Source organism: Somniosus microcephalus, chromosome 9 (assembly GCF_052327205.1).
Source record: "Somniosus microcephalus isolate GS21.2 chromosome 9, FLI_Smic_1.0, whole genome shotgun sequence".
NCBI lineage: Eukaryota > Metazoa > Chordata > Chondrichthyes > Squaliformes > Somniosidae > Somniosus > Somniosus microcephalus.
This window is the reverse complement of record NC_140995.1, coordinates 218,444,107-218,471,639: the sequence shown is the minus strand read 5'-3', so window position 1 is coordinate 218,471,639 and position 27,533 is coordinate 218,444,107. Positions and strand designations below refer to the sequence as shown.

The 27,533-nt window shown below is 44.0% G+C and overlaps 1 protein-coding gene across 5 annotated transcripts in view; it reads right to left on the bottom strand.

Moving 5' to 3' along the window:
* The window catches only part of rbks (ribokinase), a 211,282-nt gene that overhangs the window by 120,075 nt on the left and 63,674 nt on the right, over window positions 1-27,533 (bottom strand). For 4 of the 5 annotated variants that reach the window (XR_015079620.1, XM_085997914.1, XM_085997917.1 and 1 more), the window contains exons 2-6: window positions 22,653-22,785; window positions 18,964-19,027; window positions 18,630-18,692; window positions 7,710-7,874; window positions 218-309 (exon numbers count right to left, since the gene is read on the bottom strand). Coding sequence is in view for 4 of the 5 variants with exons in the window: in XM_085997914.1 (XP_085854040.1) it covers window positions 218-309; window positions 7,710-7,874; window positions 18,630-18,692; window positions 18,964-19,027; window positions 22,653-22,785 (517 nt within the window). In the remaining variant the exon portion in view is untranslated. The remainder of the gene's footprint in view (window positions 1-217; window positions 310-7,709; window positions 7,875-18,629; window positions 18,693-18,963; window positions 19,028-22,652; window positions 22,786-27,533) is intronic. The other variant, XM_085997916.1, reaches the window with a different exon arrangement.

Genomic DNA, 27,533 nt, shown 5'->3' with positions numbered 1-27,533 from the left:
GAAAGAATCATTTAACAATGTACAGCAGTTAGAACAATAGAATTGCTGAACTGCACAAACAGCTGTGTGCAAAGAAAAACCATGACTTGTAACTGACAAGAGAAGAACGAGTTTAATCTCATCAACCTGGGCTGCTTTTGAACCTGGGTTCCAGGACCAAAAAGACAGTTAACTCAGTGCATCAGCTAGTATAAAATAAGATATAGCACGACAGTACCTCAGTCTCGTTGCAACAGAAGACATCTGTCTCTTTGTAGAACTCAGGATCGAGATCAGCAACAGCCGGAGCAGGATTGAAGATGGTTTTCACTGAAAGATTTGTTTTATAAAAAGAAAAGGGCATTAAAAGGTAATAAATGTTTTGAGAATAATGTTTGGGAGAGATTACAATAAAATAGCTCCAGGGAGGGGTTCAGATAAGGTACTAAACAACAAGTGCAAAGCTCAAGCTGTTTATCATCATTTGCATACCAAGATGATATTTTTAAAAAATATATCTGCACATCATCTCGAATTCTGAGCCACGAGACTGCCATCTGTGGAACATGTTATTCTTTCAGCGAGATGTGTCCAAACCAACATTATTCCCAGTCTGGATAGAAAATTAGTCATTTGAATGAAGTCTCTTTTATCCCTTCCCCAAGCTGATGGCAGAATAATCTGACATAATTGGAATTGGGAAAGCAAATTTTTTTTTTAACTATTCATTCACAGGATGTGGACGTCGCTGACAAGGCCAGCATTTATTGCCCATCCCTAAATATATTTTTGGGCAAGGAGTGCATTTAACTTAAAATACTGGAAATAGGCCAGGAGACATTTTGCCCAAGACTATCTACTTGGTTTTGTCAGTAAATATACAGCTTTATGGAGGAGATGTGCCATTTGTGAACTCCAAGCTGGTTAAAAAAAAAAAATCCCATTTGGGTTATATCCTCAGTATAGCATTACATTTGTGTTACTACTGCAAGATTACAGGAATGGAATCTGTACTGGATTACTGAGAGAAGGAATATATTAACAAAATATATATGTGCACATCTCTTGGTTTGGACACTTCTCGCTGAAAGAACATCTTCCTCAGATGGCAGTCTAGTGGCTCAGAATTCAAGATGATGTGCAGATATATTTTTTTAAATATCATCTTGTTTCCAGACATCTAGACCCAAGGCTGATTATGCATACCTACCTTTGGTGCTTTTATATGATGTAATATGGTTTCGTAAGAGTGGTGCTCAAATGGAGACCTGCAATCTCTCCCCAATTACTTTTCTTCCCGCTGAAACTCCAAATCAAACTCAGAAACCTACGATTCCTCGAGCTATAAGGAGGAATCCAATTCCACACTTTTAGTTTAACTGGAGACCCAGAGCAGTTCTCGAGACCAATAATAATGTTGGTTTCCAATTCTGTTGGGTCTCCGGAGGCTTTTTTTTAATATTTAACAGTGTCGTCAATGGTGGGAGGTCCACACACTTTCTGTCAAAGGCACTCCATCAATGTAACACCACATCCTATGTATTAGAGTTCCCATTAAGTATGGAATAGAAAGACCAGAGCCAATTGTGTAAAACCTGACTGTACTTTTACCAGTTTAAGTGGGCTTAAATTCAGCAATCCAGTTGTCTAGCAAAACCATCCAAAATCTTTTTTTGGTTCGTATGCAGATGGTAACTGGGACATTTCTAAGTAAGAACTAGTTACGTGAAATCTGTAACTAACAAAGCAGTTTTGGTAAAGAGGGGTTTTTTATGAGCTCGCCATTGGCAAGGGAACCATTTCTGTTGGGAATGAGGCTCTCTCAAGGTTTCTCTGTCACACACGCCTACAGACAAGAGTGTACTTTTCTGAACACCCACTGGCCCTCATCATGCAATTTGAGCCAGTAGGTGACTTGTGCCTTAACTGCAGTTGCACTTCCTTTACTTCCAATCACATTAAAAAACTGTTGTTTTGAGAAGGCCGTCATGGTAAAATAGTAGCAGACTGCAAGCAACACAACCACTGAAATACAAAACAAAGTTGCACTGCAATGGAGGAGGGGAGGAGATATGAGCTGTAACATGATTATCATTCTGGCAATCTTGTCTATTGCTTCAAATTTGCATTTGTGGCTTATGAGATCAAAAGAACGCCTTGATTGTACTGCCATGTATAACAGGCTTCAACCCAATTTTATTTCAAATAGAATAACATAATTCACTCAACAAGGGGCGTGCAGCTTGTTCAAGAACAAACATAAAAAATTAAAAGGCACAAAATCGTTAAAGGGAAAGGAAAGTGTAGGAGAAGTAATTAGTATTCAAAGTAGTCTTCATTTTCATAGAAATAATAAATGATACTTTTAGAAGATATGATTTCAAGGTTGTTTTGAAGCATCAGTTTTAGCGTCGACCTGGACAGCTCCGAGTATGATATTTCTCTCAATGGGGCTGCTCTGATGATGCCACATCCTGTGTGTCCCACCCAATTCCTCCATTGCTATCATTTTTGGTTGCGACTAGAGTCCTGCCTGAGGGCCTTCGGAAGTTCCAAGCTCAGGGAATACCCGACTACAGCCGAGGAAATTTGCATTCCCAACCTGCAGCACAATTTCCAGGGATTAGGCATCTCTGGACACCGGTCTAAAGTTGCACTTCTCACTGTTTGCAATGAAGTTACTTCCTGTAATTTAAGTTACCGGAGCAGATTAGCAAGGAGGGAAAATCCCATCCGAGGGGCTCGAGTTTGTCACTTAAACTGACATTGAAAAAAAAAAATTGCAGAAATATTTGGTAACTGTGCAATTTTGTTGTGCAACAAAGGGGGAGCAAAAAGTACTTCCCCGCAATCTCCTTTCTCTTCAATGGCCAAGTTATAGATTGAGAAATGGCCTTCCCAGCTAGCTTGCGAAACTGAGGGTAGGTTAATGGATCGACAAGCCTTTAATTATTTAGCCTCTCATTGATTCGGCAAGACAGTACATGTGCATTGCTCAATCTCTGGAGAGTTTCCATATTTCATATACCAGGCAATTCAGCACACTTCTCTTGCCAATAAATTAAATGGCCCCATGTGCTTCAGTTGTTTACATACAGTTCTCCTTAATTTGGGGTGAACATCACTTATCCGCTTTGATTTTATTTTCTGCACTGTCCTCAGAATGTTAACTATCATTCAAGGGGCCTGCAACCTAGTAAATTTTCCACGTAGGAATAAGCATGCTATCCAACGTACAGCACAGTCTTTCGAGTACAGAGTTCAAACCACCCACTCCACTAAAGTGATTATTCTACATCTTTCTTTAAAGAAAAGTAACTCCCCAACAACCATATGACCCAATTGTGACAGATAAACTGGGAACCTTATTGCTGCGCCTCAATCTGTCTGTTCTACAAGCAAAAGCTGAGATGCTGAATGATGTGCTGACCAGCTCCCTCGACCCCTCCACTGACTCTGATTTGCTTGTCTGACAACCAGTACTGGATGAGCAGAAATTTCCTCCAACTAAATACTGGGAAGACCAAAGTAATTGTCTTCAGTCCCGCCACAAACTCTGTTCCCTAGCCACCGACTCGATCCCTCTCTCTGGCCACTGTCTGAAGCTGAACTAGACCATTTGCAACCTTGCTTTCCTATTTGACCCGGAGATGAGCTTCCAAACACATACCAACACCATCACCAAGACCGCCTACTTCCACCTCCGTAACATCGCCCGTCTCCACCCCTGCCTTGGCTCATCTGCTGCTGAAACCCTCATCCATGCCTTTGTTACCTCTAGACTCGACTATTCCGATGCACTCCTGGTCGGCCTCCCATCTTCCATAAACTTGACTTCATCAAAAACTCTGCCGCCCATATTCTAGCTCGCAACAAGTCCTATTCACCCATTACCCCTGTGCTCGCTGATCTACATTGTCTCCCAGTCTGGCAACGGCGCAGTTTTAAAATTCTCATCCTTGGTTTCAAATCCCGCATGGCGAAGCCCATCCCTATTTATATACCATCCTCCAACCCTCCGAGATTTCTGCGTTCCTCCAATTCTGGCCTCTTGCAGATTCCCGATTTGAGTTGCTCCACCATTGGCAGCCGTGCCTTCAGCTGCCTAGGCTTTAAGTTCTGTAATTCCATCCCTAAACCTCTTTGCCTCTCTACCTCTGTCTCCTCCGTTAAGATGCTCCTTAAAACTTACATTTTTAACCAAAATTTTAGTCATCTGTTGTAATATCCCCTGATATGACTCAAAATTTGGTTTGATAACGCTCCGTGAAGTGCCTTGGGATGTTTTACCATGTTAAAGGCGCTATATAAATGAAAGGTGCTGTTGTTGACTACCCATCTCCTGACCTCGGATTCTGAAAGGCCAGCTGCAGATTTTCATTAATCAGACTTGTGCTCCACAACTAGCCGCGCCTCTAGCCAAGCTGTTCCAATACAGCTACAACACTGGCATCTATCCGACAAATGTGGAAAACTGCCCAGGTATGTCCTGTCCACAAAAAGCAGGACAAATCCAATCCGGCCAATTACCGTCCCATCAGTCTACTCTCAATCATCAGCAAAGTGATGGAAGATGTCATCGACAGTGCTATCAAGCGGCACTTACTCACCAATAACCTGCTCACTGATGCCCAGTTTGGGTTCTGCCAAGACCACTCGGCTCCCGACCTCATTACAGCCTTGATCCAAACATGGACAAAGGAGCTGAATTCCAGAGGTGAGGTGAGAGTGACTGCCCTGACATCAAGGCAGCATTTGACCGAGTGTGGCATCAAGGAGCCCTAGTAAAACTGAAGCCAATGGGAGTCAGGGGGTAAACGTTCCACTGGCTGGAGGTATACCTAGCACAAAGGAAGAAGATTGTGGTGGTTGAAGGTCAATCATCACAGTCCCAGGACATCGCTGCAGGAGTTCCTCAGGGCAGTGTCCTAGGCCCAACCATCTTCCGCTGCTTCATCAATGACCTTCCCTCCAACATAAGGTCAGAAATGGGGATGTTCGCTGATGACTGCACAGTGTTCAGCGCCATTCACAACTCCTCTGATAAGTGGCAGGTAATATTTGCACCACAGAAGTGTCAGGCAATGACTATCTCCAACAAACAAGTCTAAATTCCGCCCCTTGACATTCAATGGCATTACCGAATCCCCCACCATCAGCATCCTGGGGGTCACCATTGACCAGAAACTTAATTGGACCTGCCACATAAATACTGTGGCAACAAGAGCAGGTCAGAGGCAAGTGTCTCACCTCCTGACTCCCCAAAGCCTTTCTACCATCTACAAGGCACAAGTAAGGAGTGTGATGGAATACTCTCCACTTGCCTGGATGAGTGCAGCTCCAACAACACTCGAGAAGTTTGACACCATCCAGGACAAAGCAGCCCGCTTGATTGGCACCCCATCCACCACCTTAAACATTCACTCCCTCCACCACCGACGTACCGTGGCTGTAGTGTGTACCATCGACAAGATGCACTGCAGCAACTCGCCAAGGCTTCTTCGACAGCACCTCCCAAACCCGCGACCTCTTCCACTTAGAAGGACAAGGGCAGCAGGCGCATGGGAACACCACCACCTCCAAGTTCCCCTCCAAGTCACACACCATCCTGACTTAGAAGTATATCGCCAACCCTTCATTGTTGCTGGGTCAAAATCGTGAAACTCCCTACCTAACAGCACTGTGGGAGTACCTTCACCACACGGACTGCAGTGGTTTAACAAGGCGGCTCACCGCCATCTTCTCAAGGGCAATTAGGGATGGGCAATAAATGCTGGCCTAGCCAGCAACGCCCAGATCCCACAAACGAATTTAAAAAAAAGCTTCGAGGCCTATTCTCAACCACAAATAGAAACAAACCCTGACTTGTCTTATGTCTTCACTTCAATCCCGATTTCAATCAACCATGAAGCTGGGTATTACAGTCCCAATTTTATGGCAATTTTCCACAATGCACATTAAGGCAGCGAGTATCTTAGAGCCGCAGAGACCAGGAAGGTTCCAGGTTCAATCCCTGGACTTTGCTGAGTTAGCTGAACTGATCCAGGGCAGCAGTAGGGGACTGGGTCAGGGCGAGGAACAATTGGCCAGTGTTTCAGCTCCATATTCCTATCTATTGATTTATGTGTGGACATCAGGTAAAGGCAACATCATCTGGGATGCTCCTCTATAGTCAAATAGCCAGCACTTACAGGAATGCTTAATTAAATATAAGAGCCACACAGGAAGTTGCACCACCTACGAGCGAAGTATCCTGCACACCTTAATTTGAATTTTGGAATGCCAATCTCCTCCTTTTCACACCTGTTTATCTGTGCCAAGGCAGGAGCTGCTGAAAATTCACAATTTGCACAAAATTAAGTTTGAAAGTGCGGGTTGCTCAGACATCAGTAAATTTTCTCCAATTTGCTAATATCAACAGGCCAAGGATTTTTGCTACTCAATATATGCGTGGAGTTTGCACATTCTCCCCGTGTTTGCGTGGGTTTCCTCCGGGTGCTCCGGTTTCCTCCCACAGTCCAAAGATGTGCAGGTTAGGTTGATTGGCTATGATAAATTGACCCTTAGTGTTAGGGGGATTAAATACGTGGGGTTACAGGGATAGGGTGGGATATGTGTTGGTGTAGGGGTTACGGGGATCGGGTGGGATATGTGTCGGTGCAGGCTCGATGGGCCGAAATGGCCTCTATCTGCACTGTGGGGTTTCTGTGATTCTGTGATATGGTCATACACACTTTCACAATTTAAAGAGAAGATTCCACCTTCTGATTTCACTGAGGCTGCAGTTATTCTGCACTTAGCAAACTCAAACCGATATGTGATGGCCTTCTGGGGAAGGTGAGGGTCTGACACCTTAGGGGTTTAGTGGGTTCAGTTGTTTCTGGAGTTATACTACCACTTGAAACACTTGACTAAGTGGCAGTATAGCTGCACCCAGAAATTCCTCAGTATTATTATCCATAGTTGCTTGAGTTGATGAAACTACGCCATCAGGTTACACAGTAATGACATGTTTGCAAAGTAGTACGGTTCATAATCTCTGCCAATTTAAGAAAATAAACAGATAATGAGAAAATAGAATAAATCAAATATTAGCACAACACTAAAGAAAGGAGAAAAAGAACATTCATCAGAAACTAGGAAACAAGGGAATAAAATATAAACGTTGACATTCTTTTTCCATTCAACTGATAGATGCCTATTTTACATATGTACGCGTTTTACAGATTCTAAAGAGAATGGTAGAGCAGAGGTTGAAAATTAGCAGACGAGAAAAACGCTGTTGAAGCAATTTTAAACCACACATCTACAGCAGGATTGTGCAACTTAAAGGCACAGCTTGCTTCCAGAAACAAAGAAGTGCAAGCCAAATGATCAAATATGGTGATAGTGTTACTTTACAATAACTAGCAGAATGCCACATCAACATTTGAAAGCTGATGGTGGTGTCATGGCAACCAAGGGTGCTGCTTGATCACTATATTCTGTCGAGGTTAATCTGAGAATGTTACTTAATCTGATAGAAATTAGAAGTAAAAAATCCAGTGAACTAACTGGACACATCAGGGCAGATGTTTGACTTGTTGCTCGGAATTAATACTGCATTGTGGATCAGCTGTCGTTATAGAAACCACCTGACTCTATAATGGGCAGCAAGTTGAAAATCTACCCCATCAAATCAGAATAACTTGATACACCATTGCTCGATCCTTAAATAACACTGTGCCCACCTCCAGCCTTGTGAGCTATTTTCAAGGCTTCTAATGTGATGGTAGGTCGAATTTCTAGCTGACAGACAACCACCTTCGCACAACGGATTACTTTGGAAGCTCTCTCCAAATCTTCTGAATTTAACAGCAGGTTAGCCCCAGCTACTATGACGATTGCATTCTGTCCTGTAACAGCAAAAAGCAACAAGGGTCAAGTTAGAGAGGAGGCTTCACAGCGGAAGAGAGCAGATATGTTTCGGGTATGGACGCTTCCTCAGGACTGTAACCGAACCCAGAAAGAATCAGTAGCCAAAATGTCTAGTCTGTTCTCTCCACACATACTGTCTGACCTGATGAACGTTTCCAGCATTTTCTGTTTTTGTTTCAGAATACTAGCATCTGCAGTATGTTGCTTTTTGTTCATGGCAGAAGATTTCCTCGGTGTACGATGTATAGCAAAATAATACACCCATTCTTTATAAATAGGTTTATGATTTCATTGCACATATAGAACATTATATATGGCTTATTACATGTAGGAAAAATTACCACGGTGCTGCTCAGTTTACTAAGTCAATTTGTGTGTAAAGGAATTTCACTATCAGTAGTCCTTGAATGAGAAATGACAAAATTATGATTACCTTTGACATTGTTGTGCATAAATGAATACCGATGACATTGGAAATTGCCTTGGAAGAGATCCTGACCCCAGTGTGAGCTAGCTGAAGTCTCAAAGATGCAGTTATTAACCTTCAGCGATCTTGCTGCTTTATCGGTGTGTGTTAATCTGTCAGGCTTCGTAGCTCTACCCCAGTTCTCCTTGAAGTCACAAGTATGCACCACTCAAACAAAATATAATTGAGCTACTGTGAGGTGACTCATGAATAAAACTTTTTTAAAATGTCTCTCTCTCTTCTATGAAACTGTGTCTCTGCTTCTTGTCCCTAACTCTTTCCATTTCCTTCTCACTGTCTTTGCTTGTTTACTACTCTTTGTGGTTGTTTTTGTAGATGTGACTTTTAAAGAACCCTAAAGCTCAAGTATATTGCAGTGGTGACATTCAGTGTGCGAGATACACAGATAGGGAAATAGATAAAAACCACAAAAAGTAGAAAACAAAGACAGCATATGTGGATGCCTCACACTGAATGTCGCCACCTGCAATGTACTTGATCTTTAGGATTCATCAAAAATCACCTCCACAGAGATTTGCATTAGTTCAGGGAATTACTCCCGTTTCTGTCCCTTATTGGCTATTACAGGATTCAATTCTATATCTTAAAAGGGGCTGCTGCAGACCGCTGAAGAAATGGGACAGTGTGGCGGAACCACCAGAGGATTACGGACAATTGTATATAATTCCTTTTACAGCAATGTAGTACAGCTGGGGGCTGCACCTTTAATGTATCTGTTAACTGCACTCGGGCTTCTTTCCTGTACTCCGCATGATGACGTCATGCCGTCCGTCACGTGATCGCTCAACGGCGGGAAGAACGTGATGACGTCATGACATCAGAGCTCGGAACCTTCTAGCAGTAGAGCTCGGAACCTGCTAGCAGTTGAGCTCGGAACCTTCTAGCAGTTCCAGAGAGGCTTTCAAGCAGACCAGACCTATTTGCATTGTATCCTACAGTTTCCTGTACAGCTTCGTTTGTTCATTAAATTTTATTGTTTTTGATTTTCTGAGTCGATCTCAATTCTTCGGCAAGGAACCCCAGTTCCTACATTGGTGACCCCGATTTCTTCAAACAATTTTCGTGGACACGAACGCCGTCACCCTCAAACTGCCGCAATTTTGGGAGCAACAACCAGCCGCGTGGTTTTTCCAGGCGGAAGCCCAATTTGCAATCCGGGGAGTAGCAGCGGATTTGACCCGTTATTATTACGTGGTCTCCGCCCTCGACAGCGCCACGGCCTCGCGGGTCATCAGCCTCCTCGAGAGTCACCGAACGATGGCAAGTACGAAGCTTTAAAAGCACGTTTACTGCAGATTTTCGGTCTGTCCAAGTCGGAGCGCGCTCGCAGACTTATCTCCATGCCCGGCCTCGGGGACTCAAAACCCTCAGAGCTCATGAGCCAAATGTTCACGCTTTTGGGCTCGGAATCGCAATGTTTTCTGTTCCGCGAGCTGTTTCTCTGTCAACTACCAGAGCCAGTACAGACGGCCTTGGCCAATTCCGCGATCATGGGTTGTGCTGAACTCGCCGCGGAAGCGGATAAAATATTCACCGTCTCACAACAATCTTGTACAGCCACGAGGCGCCAAAACTATGCTGAACTCGCTGCAGAGGCGGATAAAATATGCTCCTACACACAGCCATGTTGTGCAACCACGAGGCGCCCATCCCCCACAAGAGCGAATCCGACTCCTCCTCCTGCAGGTTGGTGTGCATACCACGTTCATTTCGGTGCGAAGGCCAGAAATTGCCATCTGCCCTGCAGTTTATCACCAGAAAAAAAAAACTACCTCAAACCAGCGGTTTCTGAGAAGATCAATAAGGCCTAAGGGATGCGCCGGAATTGCGATGGCCGTTGGGTCCGCAGGGAAACTCCTATACATTACAAACTCCCTGTCAGGGCGACGTTTTCTCTGTGATACTGGCTCCCAGTGCAGTATCCTACCAGCGTTGAAGCTAGATCTTCAATCCGGCGGTCAAGGTCCCCCCCTTGAGGCAGCCAATGGTGTGGCCATTCGCACGTTCGGAAAGCGTAGGGTCCAGTTGAGTTTTGGCGGCCAACGCTTTGTTTGGGAGTTCGTCACGACGAAAGTCTCACAGGCCATCCTGGGGGCAGATTTCTTCTGCGCAAACGGGTTTCTCGTCGATGTCCGACACTGCCGGCTAATCAGTGCCTCCACTTTTCACTCGGTCCCCTGCCACCGAAGCACCGCGATGTCTTGGTCAGTTGCCTGTGCAGTCCCATCTCCAAATGAGTTCTCTCGTCTTCTCAGTGAGTTCCCTGAGCTCACCAGGCCCACATTTTCTTCTTCACTCGCGAGGCACGGTGTGGCGCACCACATTACCACGACAGGATCCCCCGTTTATGCGAGAGCTCGAAGGCTGGAACCCGGTAAACTCGCGGCCGCCAAGGCGGAGTTCCATACAATGGAACGCATGGGTATTATTCGACGTTCGAATAGTCCTTGGTCCTCGCCATTACACATTGTTCCTAAGCCGGGCGGCGGATGGCGACCATGCGGCGACTACAGACGCCTGAATGAGGCTACCACACCGGATCGGTACCCAATTCATCACATTCAGGATTTTTCGGCCCACCTGGCAGGGAATTCCATCTTTTCCAAAGTAGACCTCGTCCGAGGCTATCATCAAGTGCCCGTGCATCCTCAGGACGTCCCCAAAACTGCCGTCATCACACCTTTCGGGCTCTTTGAGTTCCTTCGTATGCCGTTTGGGCTGAAGAATGCAGCACAAGCCTTCCAACGTCTCATGGATTCCGTGTTGCGCGATCTGCCGTTCATCTTCGTTTACCTGGACGACATCCTTATTGCCAGTAACAGCACGAAAGAACACATTACGCACTTGCGTACCCTTTTTTCTCGTCTCAGCCAAAATGGCCTTATTATCAACCCGGCCAAGTGCCAGTTTGGGTTGCACAGCATTGATTTTCTGGGACACAGAATCACCTCAGAAGGCGCCGTCCCGCTGGCCACGAAGGTGGAAGCAGTCACCTCGTTCCCTCTTCCTCAGACCGTCAGGACCCTCCAGGAATTTCTGGGAATGGTCAATTTTTATCATCGGTTCGTCCCCAAGGCGGCATTGTTGATGCAACCTTTGTACGAGGCCCTCAGAGGTAAATCAGAAAAAGACCCGATCGATTGGACACCCCAGATGGACCAGGCTTTCCTCGACACTAAGAACGCTTTGGCTGCTGCGACCATGTTGGCACATCCCCTTCCGGGCGCAACCATTGCCCTTACCACCGACGCATCTGATTATGCCATCGGGGCAGTACAGGAGCAGTGGGTCGACGGCACATGGCAACCACTGGCTTTCTTCAGCCGCCAATTGCGGAAGAACGAACGCAAGTATAGTACTTTTGATAGGGAGTTGTTGGCATTGTTTCTGGCCATCCGCCATTTTCGCTTCCTACTGGAAGGACACCCATTCACGGCTTTTGTAGACCACAAGCCACTTACTTTTGCAATGGCCAAGACAGCGGAACCATGGTCGGCACGGCAACAACGTCATCTTACATACATATCTGAATTTACAACCGGCATACAACATGTCTCGGGCAAAGACAACCTGGTGGCGGATTGTCTCTCCCGCGCCCAGCTCCACGCAGTACACCTGGGAGTCGACTATGTTGGTTTGGCAAAAGAACAGAAGGCAGACCCTGAAGTGCAGGCATACCGGACCGCACCTTCCAGCTTACAAGTGGCTGATGTCAGTTTCCAGGCCGCAGGGACCACACTCCTGTGTGACATCTCGATGGGCGTCCCACGTCCAATCGTTCCAGTCGAATGGCGCAGGAGAATTTTCGACACTATCCACGGGTTGTCACACCCTGGCATGAGAGCGTCACAACGACTCATGGCAAAGAAATTAGTCTGGAAGGGCATGCATCTCGACGTCCGTGACTGGACCAATACCTACGTGAGTTGCCAGAAGTCCAAGATACAATGCCATGTTAAGGCCCCAGTCGCCACTTTTCCGGTTCCGGAGTGTCGATTTGACCATGTGCACGTGGACCTGGTTGGTCCTCTCCCTTCCTCTCGCGGGTACACTCACCTCCTCACCGTGGTAGACCGCACCACCAGGTGGCCAGAGGCAATTCCTTTGGTTGCCACCACAGCGGCAGACGTCTCCAGAGCCTTCATCTCGTCGTGGGTAGCTAGGTTCGGGGTACCGGCTAACATCTCCTCCAACCGGGGGCCTCAATTTACCTCTGAGCTTTGGAACGCCGTAGCTCAAGGTTTGGGCACCAAGCTTCATTGTACCACCGCCTGCCATCCACAGGCGAACGGTCTGTGTGAAAGATTCCACAGGTCCCTTAAAGCCGCACTGCGTGCTAGTCTCCGTGGGCCTAGTTGGGTGGACAGGCTCCCTTGGGTGCTGCTAGGTCTTCGCACGGCGCCTAAGGACGACCTACATTCTTCTTCAGCAGAGCTGGGTTACGGCCAACCACTCAGAGTGCCTGGCGATTTTCTTCCTCCTCACACGGAACCCCGGTCCCTAGCTCAGCAGCTCGTCAGCCACCAGGAAGCGGCTAGGAATTTCATCCCAGTGCCTACGTCGCATCATGACCTGCAGCGCTCCCATGTCCCGGTGGATCTTAAGAGCGCAGAATACGTGTTCATTCAGCAGGATGCTCGCAAAAACCCGCTCAAACCGCCTTACACAGGTCCGTTCCGCGTCATCTCGTCAGGTGACAAGTCCTTCACAGTCGACGTCGGCGGTAAGCCTGACCACATCTCCATTGACAGGTTGAAACCGGCGCATCTGGATCTGAGCGAACCAGTCGTCACCGCTCAGCCGCCTCGTCGTGGTCGTCCACCATCGACTGCCGGTCCAGTACAGCCACAGTCATCCGCCGAGTCGCCAGTGCCCGCCTCACCGGGTTGACCACAGCCGGCCTCTTCTTCTCCTCCGCCTGCGGCGTCATCCCAACCACAGCCAAGGACCAGTTCGTCTTCTAGCGCTCCGTTCCAGCTGCCGGGGTATCGCAGTCGGTCGGACCGACTCGTCAGGCCCCCTTCTCACCTTACCTTCTCTGTTAAAAGCAATTCTTGGGGGGGGGGGGCGCATGTGGCGGAACCACCAGAGGATTACGGACAATTGTATATAATTCCTTTTACAGCAATGTAGTACAGCTGGGGGCTGCACCTTTAATGTATCTGTTAACTGTGCTAGGGCTTCTTTCCTGTACTCCGTGTGATGACGTCATGCCGTCCATCACGTGATCTCTCAACAGCGGAAAGAGCGTGATGACGTCAGAGCTCGGAACCTTCTAGCAGTAGAGCTCGGAACCTGCTAGCAGTTGAGCTCGGAACCTGCTAGCAGTTGAGCTCGGAACCTTCTAGCAGTTCCAGAGAGGCTTTCAAGCAGACCAGACCTATTTGCATTGTATCCTACAGTTTCAAGTACAGCTTCGTTTGTTCATTAAATGTTATTGTTTTTCATTTTCTGAGTCGATCTCAATTCTTCGGCTAGGAACCCCAGTTCCTACAAGAGAATGTTTTTTTTTAACTTCCCCTTCTGTGGAGTGTGGAGGAGCAGGAGTGCACCGCTCAGCTCCACAGAACTACCCTGAGCCGCTGCCGGCCCATACTCAGTCCTCTTGCATCTCAATCCTCGGAGTATGTGATGCTCCCTATGTGCAGTGAGAATCCTCAGTCTCAGTAACCTTGTTCCCCCATCGCCCAGCGGTGGAAACAATCTTTCACTACTTACCCACAGTAAGGACCCCAGGTAGGATTGATTGGGGAATGGCACTCAAAGTGTTGACGATAGATAGGCAATGGCAAACATTCAAAGACCGAATGGATGAGCTACAGAATTTGTTCATCCCAGTTTGGCATAAAAATAAAACAAAAAAGGTGACTCAACCGTGGCTAACAAGGGAAATTAGGGATAGCATAAGATCCAAGGAGAGGACATATAAATTGGCCAGAAAAAGCAGTAAACCTGAAGATTGGGAGCAGTTTAGGATTCAACAAAGGAGGACAAAGGGATTAATTAAGAAAGGGAAAATAGAATATGAGAGTAAGCTTGCGGGGAACATAAAAACTGACTGTAAAAGCTTTTATAGATATGTGAAGAGAAAAAGATTGGTGAAGTCAAGCGTAGGTCCCTTGCAGTCAGAATCAGGGGAATTTATAATGGGAAACAAAGAAATGGCAGACCAACTAAATACATACTTTGGTTCTGTCTTCACAAAGGAGGACACAAATAACCTCCCAGAGATGCTGGGGAACATAGGGTCTGATGAAAGGGTGGAACTGAAAGAAATCAGTATTTGTAGGGAAATGGTGTTAGGAAAATTGATGGGACTGAAGACCGATAAATCCCCAGGGCCTGATAATCGACATCCCAGGGTACTTAAGGAAGTGGCCCTAGAAATAGCAGATGCATTGCTGGTCATCTTCCAGAACTCGATCGACTCTGGAACAGTACCCATGGATTGGAGGGTAGCTAATGTTACCCCACTATTCGAAAAAGGTGGTAGAGAAAAAGCGGGGAATTATAGACCGGTAAGCCTGACATCGGTAATGGGGAAAATGTTAGAGTCCATTGTAAAAGATGTAATAGCAGAGCACTTGGAAAGCAGTGACAGGATCGGACAAAGTCAACATGGATTTACAAAAGGTAAATCATGCTTGACTAATCTACTGGAATTTTTTGAGGATGTAACTGGTAAAATAGATAAGGGAGAACCAGTGGATGTGGTGTATTTGGACTTTCAGAAGACTTTTGATAAGGTCCCACATAAGAGATTAGCGTGCAAAATTAAGGCACATGGAATTGGGGGCAACAGTATTGACTTGGATAGAGAACTGGTTGGCGGACAGAAAGCAAAGCGTTGGAATAAACGGGTCGTTTTCCGAGTGGCAGGCAGTGACTAGTGGGGTACCGCAAGGATCGGTCCCAGGACCCCAGCTGTTCCCAATATATATTAATGATCTGGACGAGGGAATTGGATGTAATATCTCCAAATTTGCAGACGACACAAAGCTGGGTGGGAGGGTAAGCTGTGAGGAGGATGTCGTGAAACTCCAGTACGATTTGGACAGGTTGGGTGATTGGGCAGAAACATGGCAAATGCACTCTAATGTGGATAAATGTGAGGTTATCCACTTTGGTGGCAAAAACAGGAAGGCACATTATTATTTGAATGGCAATAGATTGGGAGAAGGGGAAGTGCAAAGAGACCTGGGTGTTCTTGTGCACCAGTCGCTGAAGGTAAGCATGCAGGTGCAGCAGGCGGTTAAGAAGGCAAATGGTATGTTGGCCTTCGTAGCAAGAGGGTTCGAGTACAGGAACAAGGATGTCTTGCTACAGTTGTACAGGGCCTTAGTGAGACCACACCGTGAGTATTGTGTGCAGTTTTGGTCGCCTTACCTGAGGAAGGACGTTCTTGCCATGGAAGGAGTGCAGCGAAGATTCACCAGGCTGATACCTGGGATGGCAGGAATGACGTATGAGGAGAGATTGTGTCGATTGGGCTTATACTCACTGGAGTTTAGAAGATTGAGAGGGGATCTCATCGAAACCTATAAAATTCTGTCAGGCCTGGACAGACTAGATGCAGGAAGGATGTTTATGATGGCCGGGGAGTCCAGAACCAGGGGTCATAGTCTAAAGATAAGGGGTAAGACATTTAGGACTGAAATGAGGAGGAATTTCTTCACCCAGAGAGTGGTGAACCTGTGGAATTCTCTGCCACAGAGGGCGGTGGAGGCCAGTTCATTAAATATATTCAAGAAAGAGTTGGATATATTTCTTAAGGCTAAAGGGATCAAGGGATATGGGGAGAAGGCAGGGACAGGGTACTGAATTTGGATGATCAGCCATGATCTCACTGAATGTCGGAGCAGGCTCGAAGGGCCGAATGGCCTACTCCTGCTCCTATCTTCTATGTTTTACTGGCTGCTCCGCTCTGGGCATTGCTTCCACTCACTTGCTGCTGTTGCTCCTGGCTCTGTTGGAAATTAAGGAGCACATGCCCATCCTACCTCACTCATCTCTCCCCCACTTCAACCCTAATCCCCTCTAACTACCAGTCCCCAATTTCCCTCTCCCCCCTCACTCCAACCCCAATCATCCCGACCCCCAGTTCCCAGATTCCCGAGGACCAATCTGCCGACTGACCCGAGCCCCAATCTCCTGACCGTCCCCTAGTCCCAATTTTCAGACCGCCCCCCATTTCCAGTCTCCCAACCTCCCCTTCCTGTCCCAATATCAGTCTCCCAACCCCCCAGTCTCAGCCTGGTAATGGTGTACATAGTGAGGAACTGTTATGGACCTGCTGGAGTCGTGCTGCCAGACTTGGGCCCTGACAATAAATCCCCAAAAAACCAAAGTCCTTGTGTTTCAGCAAAGATCCAAACATCAGGGACCCAAAATAAATTTCACACTAGGAACAACCAAAATTGAACAAACCACTAACTACACATACTTGGGCTTAAAAATCAGTTCTACGGGAAACTTCAAACTGGCTGTGAATGAACTGAAAGAGAAAGCAAGAAGGGCTTTCTATGCCATCAAAAAATCAATCCAAATAGAAATCCCAATTAGCATTTGGCTCAAAATTTTCAAATCAGTAATTGAACCAATCGCACTCTATGGCAGTGAGGTATGGGGACCGCTAACACAACAAGAATTTGCAAAATGGGACAAGCACCCAATTGAGATCCTACATGCAGAATTCTGTAAAAGTATCCTCCGGACTCAAAGGAAAACAGTAAACAATGCATGCAGGGCGGATCTAGGCCAATATCCATTAATAATCACTATCCAAAAAAGAGCCACCAAATTTTGGAATCACCTTCAAATGAGCAACCCCCAATGCTATCACTACGACGCCCTGAAATGCCAAGAGCTGAACATAAAGAAGAATACCCTCAGTCAACTAGTCCTGGGACTCAGCGAAGTAACTACTAACAATACTAACAATAACCAGCCCCAGGACAGCGACAGGGTAACACAAAGAATTCGACCCAACACAATCGTCGCTAAGCAAAAGGAAAAATATCTGACATATTGGGCAGAAACAACAAAAACCCAAAGCAAACTCAATTGCTACTTGGCCCTAAACAGACAATACAACATAGCTGATTACCTGACCATGGTAAAGGATAACAAACTGAGAAGAACCTTGACAAGGTACAGACTTAGCGAACATAGCCTAGCGATCGAAAAAGGCAGACACAGGCAGACCAGGCTGCCAAGAGAAGACAGGATATGCTCTCACTGCAGTCAGGGAGTAGTGGAGACAGAGATGCACTTCCTCACAGCCTGTGAAAAATATCAGGGCATCAGGGAGAATTTCTACCAAAAATTCTCACAAATATGCCCTGAATTCAGAAATCTGAATGACAACCAAAAACTCCCATACCTACTGGGAGAGGAGAGAAGCTGTGTAACACTGGCGGCACACTATGTTACAGCTTGCCATGAACAGAGGGACAACCAGTAAACTAAGAAAAGAGTATATATAAAAAATGCGAATGTATATTTATACACTCGGGGATATACCTGTTTATACAATGTATGAATAGAACTGCGTTTATGTGTTCAACCATAAATGTATTTTGATGCTTTAGCAACATAAGATGTACCTTATCATGCCAATAAAGCGATTTGAATTTGAATTTGAGTGTGGTCAAATAAATTTCTGTTTGGTAAAATGTGTTTCATCATTTTTGTGACTAAGCTAATCAAAAATGTTACCAGAAGTGGTTCTCGAATCTGATTGCTTTCTGATTCTGAGATTGTATTGGTTGAAAGAGCAGTGGGCTGAGGGATCTAACTCGCCAAAGTTCTGCGATGCAATTATGTTGATTACTGGTTCTACAACGTGTTGGCTAAAGAGTTTCTGCTCTCTGACCTGAAGGTACTCCATAACACTATATTCACACAGATAGATACTCTCCCCTGTCACTGGGGAGAAAGTAACAAAAGGAACCTCCCTTAAAATCTTACTTAACTTTCTGCTGGGTTTCAAAGAAACCTCTGTATTGCAAGAGGCCAGTTAATAATCTTCCACCTCCTATTAGTATTCCAAGGTAACAATGTACTCCTGCTAAAATAGGTGGGCAGACAACCTACTGCCAGGCCTCTGCTAATGCACACTTATTTATTTATTATATGCTCTTTTTAAAAATAAAAACAAAGTGCTTGGCTAATTTTATACAGTTCTTTCCTGATAAAAGGAGATTTTTTAACGTAAGGTAATGAAAATGTCAAACCTATGCAGTACCTTCGTCATTCACTGTAATAGGGGCAACGCCTGTCGATGCTTCATCCGTTTGACCCACATGGTCTGTAATGAGAAATTGATAAAATGTGTAATAATAATTTTCACACTGTGACATACAGCTGTGTAATTAGAATGTATGGAGGCTTGATTTATGTCAAAGCCGTCTCCAATCAATAGTGTTTAGTTATAACTGGTAAAAATTAGTTACAACCTGCAAGACAGCTGCTGACAGGAAAAGCTGACAATGGAGAAATGTTTAACAGAAGATCTGCAATAATTCCATTGCAGATTCATAATCTCTCCCAGTAGAGAAAAGAATATTTTGAAGTAATACCTGTAGACACGCCATTACTTTTGAAGTTTTGGATGTAATTATCTCCAAATGAATCTTTCCCAACCTGTTTGTGAGGGAAAGAACGGTCAGGTGATGGCTTCTTGAAGCTGATACACTTTTAATCCATCTTAATAAAGAAACCATTTTTAAATTAATTTCTGATAGTGGGATCGAAATAACTCACAGCTGGCTCTTAGGATGCAATTTAAATGAAACATGGTTGCCAGTAACAGTCTAGTTTCCCTATTCATCAGTAACTTGGAAAACAATCCGGAAATTCTGACAAATGCATTCAACATTCATCCGCACAGTCTGAAGGCCATGTGCTAACATGGTCTCTAAAACAACATGGTATATCTCTCAAATGAAGTAACTGTAGTAGTGGACAAGGACTGTCCAATGTATTCACTTTACAAGGAATTTAAGGCATTTGACAAAGTTCCACAAATGAGGCTTTAAAAGAAGATTCAGCTCAATGGAATTAAGACAGATCAACTAGCTGGATTCAAAATTAGTGAGTAATAGAAAGGTAATGATAGTTAGAGGGACGAATTACTAGAGACATTTTGCAGGTGTCTGTGCTACACCCTGTGGAGTACACAATTTGTAAACTATATGGAGGAGATACTTTTAGTACTATACTGGTTTACTGATTTCTTGTTCCATATTTCAAGTTCTAACAACTTGATTTTCTCCTCCAAATAAGAGCTTTCCTTCTAAATCTTCTTGTTCTCAATCCTATCTAGTAAGAGCATTCCCTTCTCCCTTCTTTTATTCCAACAGAACATAGATGGGAGATAATTTACACTGAAACTTCATGGCTGGTGCTCAGCATTTTCCACTGATTCACAACATTAAAATTGTAGTGTGAATGTATCCCCACCAGCAGATCCATTTTTATCCCAACCTTTTTTTGACAAGTCATTGGGACAGTTCAGGGGCAGGAGAGACTTGTTCATGCTTGATGGGTTTCACCTGCACAGGGCTGGGACCAATGTCCTCGCGGGGAGGTTAACTAGTGCTGTGGGGGAGGGTTTAAACTAATTTGGCAGGGGGAGGGCCAACAGGATGCAGCAGCAGAGAGGAGACAAGGTGCATAGAAAACTAGGAGAGACAAACAGCAACAGAACAAGGAATAGTGTAGAAAGAGCAGGAATTAGATGGGGGAAAAAAAGCAAAGCCGATTAGCATGGTGAAGGAATGCATGTGTGTTAATGCGAGAGTGTTTAAAATAAGGTTCATGAGCTACAGGCACAAGTTGCCACATGGGGTTATGATATAGAGGCTATAACGGAGACCTGGCTTAAACATGGGCAGGAATGGGAACTAAACATTCCTGGCTACAATGTATTCAGGAGGGATAGGGAAGGAAAAAAGACAGAAGTAGGGTGTGGCCGTATTGATCAAGGATAATAATATGTTCTTCATAGGGATGATACACTAAAGGGTTCAAAGGCTGGATCTATTTAGTTAGAGTTAAGGAACAGAAAAGGAGACTGTTACATTACTGGGTGTTTACTATAGACCTCCAGATAGTGAGAAGGAGATAGAGGAGCAAATCTGTAAGCAAATTTCAGAAAAATGTAAAAATAATAGAGTAGTAATAGTAGGGGACTCCATTTACCCTAATACAGACTTGGAAAAAAAGAGGTTAAAGGCAAGGAGGGAGAAGAATTCTTAAAATGTATATGGGATAACTTTCTTGATCAGTATGTTTCTGGCCCAATGGGGAAGGAAGCAATGCTGGATCTAGTTCTGGGGAATGAAGTAGGGCAAGTGAAGTGTGTTTCAGTGGGAGAACATTTAGGTAATAGTGATAATAATATAATTAGATTTAAAGTAGTTACGGAATGGGGCAAAGAAAAATTCAAGGTGAAAATACACAACTGGAAGAGAGTCAATTTCAGTAATTTGAGAAAGGATCTAGCACAGGTGGACTAGGAACATAGAAACAAGAGTAGGCCATTTAGCCCTTCGAGCCTGTTCCACCATTTAATGAGATCATGGCTGATCTGCGACCTAACGCCATATACTGGAAACAAAGATTGGCCAGGAAAACAGTAAATGACCAATGGTAGGCCTTTAAGACGGAGATAGTTCAGGTACAAACCTAGCATATTCCCATAAGGAGGAAAGATGGGGCATCCAAAGCTAGAGCTCACTGGATAATAAAGGAAGAAAACAGTAAAAGGAGGTTTATGACAAATGTCAGGTGCAGCACAGAGTAGAAATCAGTCAGAATACAGAAAGTGCAAGGAGGAATTGAAAATGGATATTAGAAGGGCAAAGGGAGAGTATCAGAAAAGATTAGCAGGTAACACAAAAGGGAACCCAAAAATCTTAATATAAACATATAGAAAGTAAAAGGATTTAAAGGAATGGTGGGGCCGATTAGGGACAAACAAAGGAAATCTTCTTGTGGAGGCAGAGAAGGACAAGGGCAGCAGGTGCATGGGAACACCACCACCTCCAAGTTCCCCTACCATCCTGACTTGGAAGTATATCGCCGATCCTTCATCATCGCTGGGTCAAAATCCTGAAACTCCATACCTAACAGCACTGTGGCAGTACCTTCACCACACAGACTGCAGCGGTTCAAGAAGTGGCTCACCATCACTTTCTCAAGGGCAATTAAGACTGGGCAATAAATGCTGGCCTTGCCAGCGATGCCACATCCCGTGAATGAATACAAAAAAAATTCTGGGCACCACACTTTAGGAAGGACGTCAAGGCCTTGGAGAGGGTACAGAGGAGATTTACCAGGATGAGGGACCTCAGTTATGTGGAGAGATTGGAGAAACTGGGAAGGTTAAAGGGAGACCTAATATAGATATTCAAAATTATGAGGGGTTTTGATAGAGCAAGTAGGAAGAAAACTTTTACTCTGGCAAATGGGTCAGTAACCAGAGGTCCTAGATTTAAAATAATTGGCAAAACAGCTAGAGGGGAATTGAGGAGAATTTTTTTCCTCACAGAGGGTTGTTAAGATCTGGAATGCACTACCTGAAAATGTGGTGGAAGAAGATTCCATGAGAACTTTCAAAAGGCAGTTGGACATGTACTTGAAGAGGCTGGCTTATGGGGAAAAAGTTGGTGTGGGACTAAATTGGACAGCTGTCAAAGAGCCGATACAGGCATGACAGGCTGAATGGCCTCCTTCTGTGCTGCATGATTCGAAGTACAGTATTAGACAATAAAAAATGTATGATGGGGTCTTTTTATGTAAGTTTTCTAAGCTTGGTGGATTCAGAAATCTAGCTACAGTACTAAGACGCACATTTGGCAGACTCTTATTACGCTGCAGAATGACCCGACTCTGACATTAAGGTGTAGTAATAATGCAAATTCTCTCTCTCTCTATATATATATATATATATATATATATATATATGATGCTGTGCTTAACTATAGTAACTAGCAACTCATTTATTAGAGATATTAGAGAGCCCATCAGATTAGAGCCAACACCTGAATCATACCACCACCTTTCACATTAATGCATCTAAACTGCCTCACATTAGTGCAGAATTGGCAGTATTACTGAACCCTAACAATGATGCCACTATTGCCTATTATTCTACAGGTAATTTGAGAACTTGGTTAGATCACAGAAGAGCCAAATTCTCCTCATTGTCCCTGCTTCCATGACGAAGATATAACTTATTAGTTTAGAATTTTTTTAGTCTTACCATGCCAACCATTGCCGATGTAGCTCCAAGCCGTGCTGCCTGGATACACTGATTGGCCCCTTTTCCTCCAAATCCAATAAGAAACTTGTGCCCATGTATGGTTTCTCCAGCTTTAGGTAAACGTGGTGCAAAACTATTGAAAAAGAACAAAAACTATATGAAATACAAGAGGTGTGTGCCTCTGGTATTCCACGCAACATTTCTCCGGCTCTTGCTTCTCCAACAGTATCTTTCTAGACTAAGACTCCTGGTAAATGATCCAGCACTGCGCCATTGGTGCTCTGTAACTGGTTATTAGGAGCTTCACCAGATCAACCCAGAGTGAAATGTCTTCCAATGTCCCCCCTCTCCCCATTGGAGAAGAACATTGCATCCATGTGGGCCCCACCTCTACCCTGCAGGTGTTCTAAATAAGATTGGCATCTGATAGAGTGGGGAGTCACAGTTACCAACACCAAGGCAGGCAAGATTATTGTAATTTTTTAACTTTCTCTCCCATTCCACCGTATTATTTTAAATCTTCCTGGCTTTTCAGAAAAGCAGGCTTATTTATTAAGTTCAAGTTTGAATTTGGTAACAATTTGCACATATTAGGGCACCGGCAGAAATTAGCATTGATTTGAATTCCATGCATTTGGATTTGACTGAAGTACCTTGTTGTACGTTCCCAAAAGCACACTGTAATGAGAGATGTAAAAGAAATTATAATTATATTATCGTTAACCCTGAAGTAAAAATCACATTTTCATGCAGGTCTTTAAGATGAAACGCTGAGAGCACAATTTGAAGATTTTACCAGTTAGCTGGTGTAAGTATTGTGGGTGTATCCTTTAAAGTGGAGGGATCAATAGACCAGATTTTACACAACATAATAAAACAAATTAATATACATATTATTAATACACATGACCAGTATGAAGCAGCCTTGGTAGTAGTCATATATGGTGCAACAAATGTCAGAAGTCAGTCTGTCAGTCACAAAGATATTTATATGTGAAGTTAAATCCACACACTATCCTAACATAAAGTAGTGTTGTCACTATAATTTTACTGAAGTGTATTGCTCTAGTAGGTATGCGAAGTTTTCACTAGGTTTCAGTGAAGTGGTAGGCGTGTGAAATTCTTGTACAGGTTGAGCGTCCAAAATCCGGCAACACCGAGACAGAGCCGGTTTTCGTGTTTTTCCGGACTTCGGAACGCGTTTCTGATGTCCGAAGTCTGGAAATATCGCAACCTGGGCTCGGGCATTTCCGGACTTCGGACATCAGAAACACTTTCCGAGTCCGGAAATGCCTGGGCCCAGGTTGCGATTTGACAGGGTGTCCGGATTCTGGAATATTTTATGGATTCCAGGCGTCCCCGTCACCAATTGACCCGGAGTCTGGATTCCGGAACTCCGGATTTTGGACGCTCAACCTGTACTAGGAACTTGAACAGTGGAAAAACTTACAGCAGCACAAATACTTTATAGATTTTCTCCTTCTAAACTTGGGTTGTGTCTGGAAAGCACTTTCAACCAATACGACACCAGGATAGAGTACCACTGGGTTATAAGTATAATAACACTAATGGGAGCAGTTGGAGGTGGGGTATATACAGAACGTGTATTGGCACATCACAGTGCATTGGCTTAAGTGGATTCTATTCTATATGGATATTAATATGCTAAATAAACCTAGTGACAACAAGAACAACATTTCTGACAACATCCTGATCTATGAGAGCTGGCCAATTGTTCCCAATCACATTGTCACCTCTCTTCAGTTAAAAGGTGGAATTCTCAGTTGCTCAGCTTTAACAACAGCTAGAAGGTAAAGTAAATTGCAAAGAGTTTTGTAAGTGGGGTTCTTTGTCATCAACTTCAAGTCATGATGTACTGCTCAGTCGTGGTTCAAAGCATCGTTGTTGACCTGTTTTTCCAGGTGCGTATAAATACAGTGATAGATATTAATGCAATTATGCATTTTCGGCATTACAGCAGACCACAAGTTTCATACCTGTCAAGATTTTTCCTTAAAATGGCAGATGAATGGATCGGTTCCAATTTAATGTAATCAAGATTGCCAAGATCTACATAAGGTTTGCTTTCATAGTTGAAGCAAACAATTCAGGTTTTTATTTCTATATTGTTTTTGGCAATAAAAAAGATTGTTGGGGGGGGGGAATAGTTTGTAGATATTAATAAAGTAGGAGGCAGTGTAAATGTTGGGAAACAATGTACAGTATCACTATTCAGAAGGATTTGGTTCTTTTAGAGAACTGGTTTATAGATGGCAGATGCTGTTAAATGTGTAAAATAGTATGGGAGCAAAAGTGGGGATATGTGTTAAATATATATTAACTGGAAGTCATGTTTAACCAGGAAAGAAATCTTGGGGTTTTGTGTATAAATCCATTAAACTGAAAGCCTAGTTCTCATGCCTACACAAAAAAAACAAAGCGCAGGATTGCAATAGCACAAGGATAGAGAACAAACTAGAAGAGGTTATACTGGTGTGCGTAAGATTCCATCTAAAGTATTATGTGCAGTCCAGGTCACCTGATCGTAGAAAGGTGTTTTTTTCTTGAAAAGGTACAAGATGATTCTGGGTGTCAGAAATGCAAGTTGTGAGGAAAGATCAAGTTGGACTTGTCTTCTTTGGAAAAGAGGAAATGCCAAGGTTCCCTAATTGAAGTTTTCAAGATTATGAAGAGGATGGGATTAATAACAGGTTTTCTTTCTCTTAACAAGAAATCAAGCTATATATCTGTACTTACTGCTTTTAGTACGACTACCAGCAATATTAAAAGCACTTTTTACACACAAGACCCTCATAATCGGCAATAATCAATAGTCAAGTGATATAAACAGATTACTCAATGTGGCACGTAGGATTTACTCCAGTCACAAGGGGAAAAACCTTTAATTGAAAATAATTCTGCATTGCATTTGCCCCTTTTCCAACTGTGTATTCATCTGCAAATCTTAATTATCCACACAGAGAAACCTTCCTGTGCATGCAACAGTTCAATGCTTTACATCAAATAACCTTATACTAAATTGCACCTTTTGTTGGATATAGCCAATTGTTCTTAACTCATGTTATTCTCTCATGTTAAAAGATGGCAGTGCTGGTATATTGAAGACAACCAGAACAGAACTACTTTAAGACACTGTTAAAGCAACATGATTCACAAATCCTGCAACTCTGTGATTATTGTGGACACAAAAATGTGAAAAACATGGAAAAGAATGAGGGTAATAATGACTAGAATTTTCCTGAATTTACCTGGAAAAATTACACAACAGTCATCAATTTGTGTCAGACCATACTCATTTAAGAACATAAGAAATAGGAGCAGGAGTAGGCCACTTGGCCCTTCGAACCTGCTCCGTCATTCAATAAGATCATGGCTGATCTTCTACCTCATCTCCACTTTCCTGCACTATCCTCATATCACTCGATTCCCTTAATATTCAAAAATCTATCGATCTCTGTCTTGAATATACGAAACGACTGAGCCTCCACAGCCCTCTGGGGTAGAGAATTCCAAAGATTCACCACCCTCTGAGTGAAGAGATTTCTCCTCATCTCAGTCCTAAATGGCCGACCCCTTATTTGGAGACTGTGACCCCTGGTTCTAGACTCCCCAGTCAGGGGAAACATCCTCCCTGCATCTACCCTGTCAAGCCCTGTAAGAATTTTGTATGTTCCAATCAGATCACCTCTCATTCTTCTAAACTCTAGAGAATATAGGCCGAGTCCAGGTGTGTTCTCACCAAGGCCCTATATAATTGCAGTAAGACGTCTTTACTCTTATACTCAAATCCTCTTGTAATAAAGGCCAACATACCATTTGCTTTCCTAACTGCTTGCTGTAACTGCATGCTAACTTTCAGTGATTCGTGTACAAGGACACCCAGGTCCCTCTTAACACCAATATTTCCCAATCTCTCACCATTTAAAAACTGCTCTGCTTTTCTATTTTTCCTACCAAAGTGGATAACTTCATATTTCTCCACATTATATGCCATTTACCATGTTCTTGCCCACTCACTTAGCCTGTCTATATCCCCTTGAAGCCTCTTTGCATCCTCCTCACAACTCACATTCCCACCCAGCTTTGTATCATCAGCAAACTTGGATATATTACATTTGGTCTCCTCATCCAAATTATTGATGTAGATTGTGAATAGCTGAGGCCCAAGCACTGATCCTTGCGGTACCCGACTAGTTACAGCCTGCCAACCTGAAAATGACCTGTTTATTCCTATGCTCTGTTTTCTGACCGTTCTCCAATCCATGCTAGTATACTACCCCCAATCCCATGAGCCCTAATTTTGTTTAATAACCTCTTGTGTGGCACCTTATCGAATGCCTTCTGAAAATCCAAATACATCACATCCACTGGTTCCCTTATCTATTCTGCTAGTTACAACCTCAAAAAACTAACAGATTTGTCAAACATGATTTCATAAATCCGTGTTGACTGCCCAATCCTATTATTATTTTCTAAGTGCCCTGTTACCACGTCCTTAATAATAGATTCTAGCATTTTCCCTACTACTGATGTCAAGCTAACTGGTCTGTAGTTCCCCGTTTTCTCTCTCCCTCCTTTCTTAAATAGTGGGGTTACATTTGCTACCTTCCAATCCATGGGAACCGTTCCAGAATCTATGGAATTTTGGAAAATGACAACCAATGCATCCACTATCTCTATAGCCACCTCTTTCAAAACCCTAGGATGTAGGCCATCAGGTCACGGGAATTTATCGGCTTTCAGTCCCATTAATTTCTCCAGTACTATTTTTTTACTAATACTAATTTCTTTCATAGAAACATAGAAGATAGGAGCAGTAGGCCATTTGGCCCCTCGAGCCTGCTCCGCCATTCAATGAGA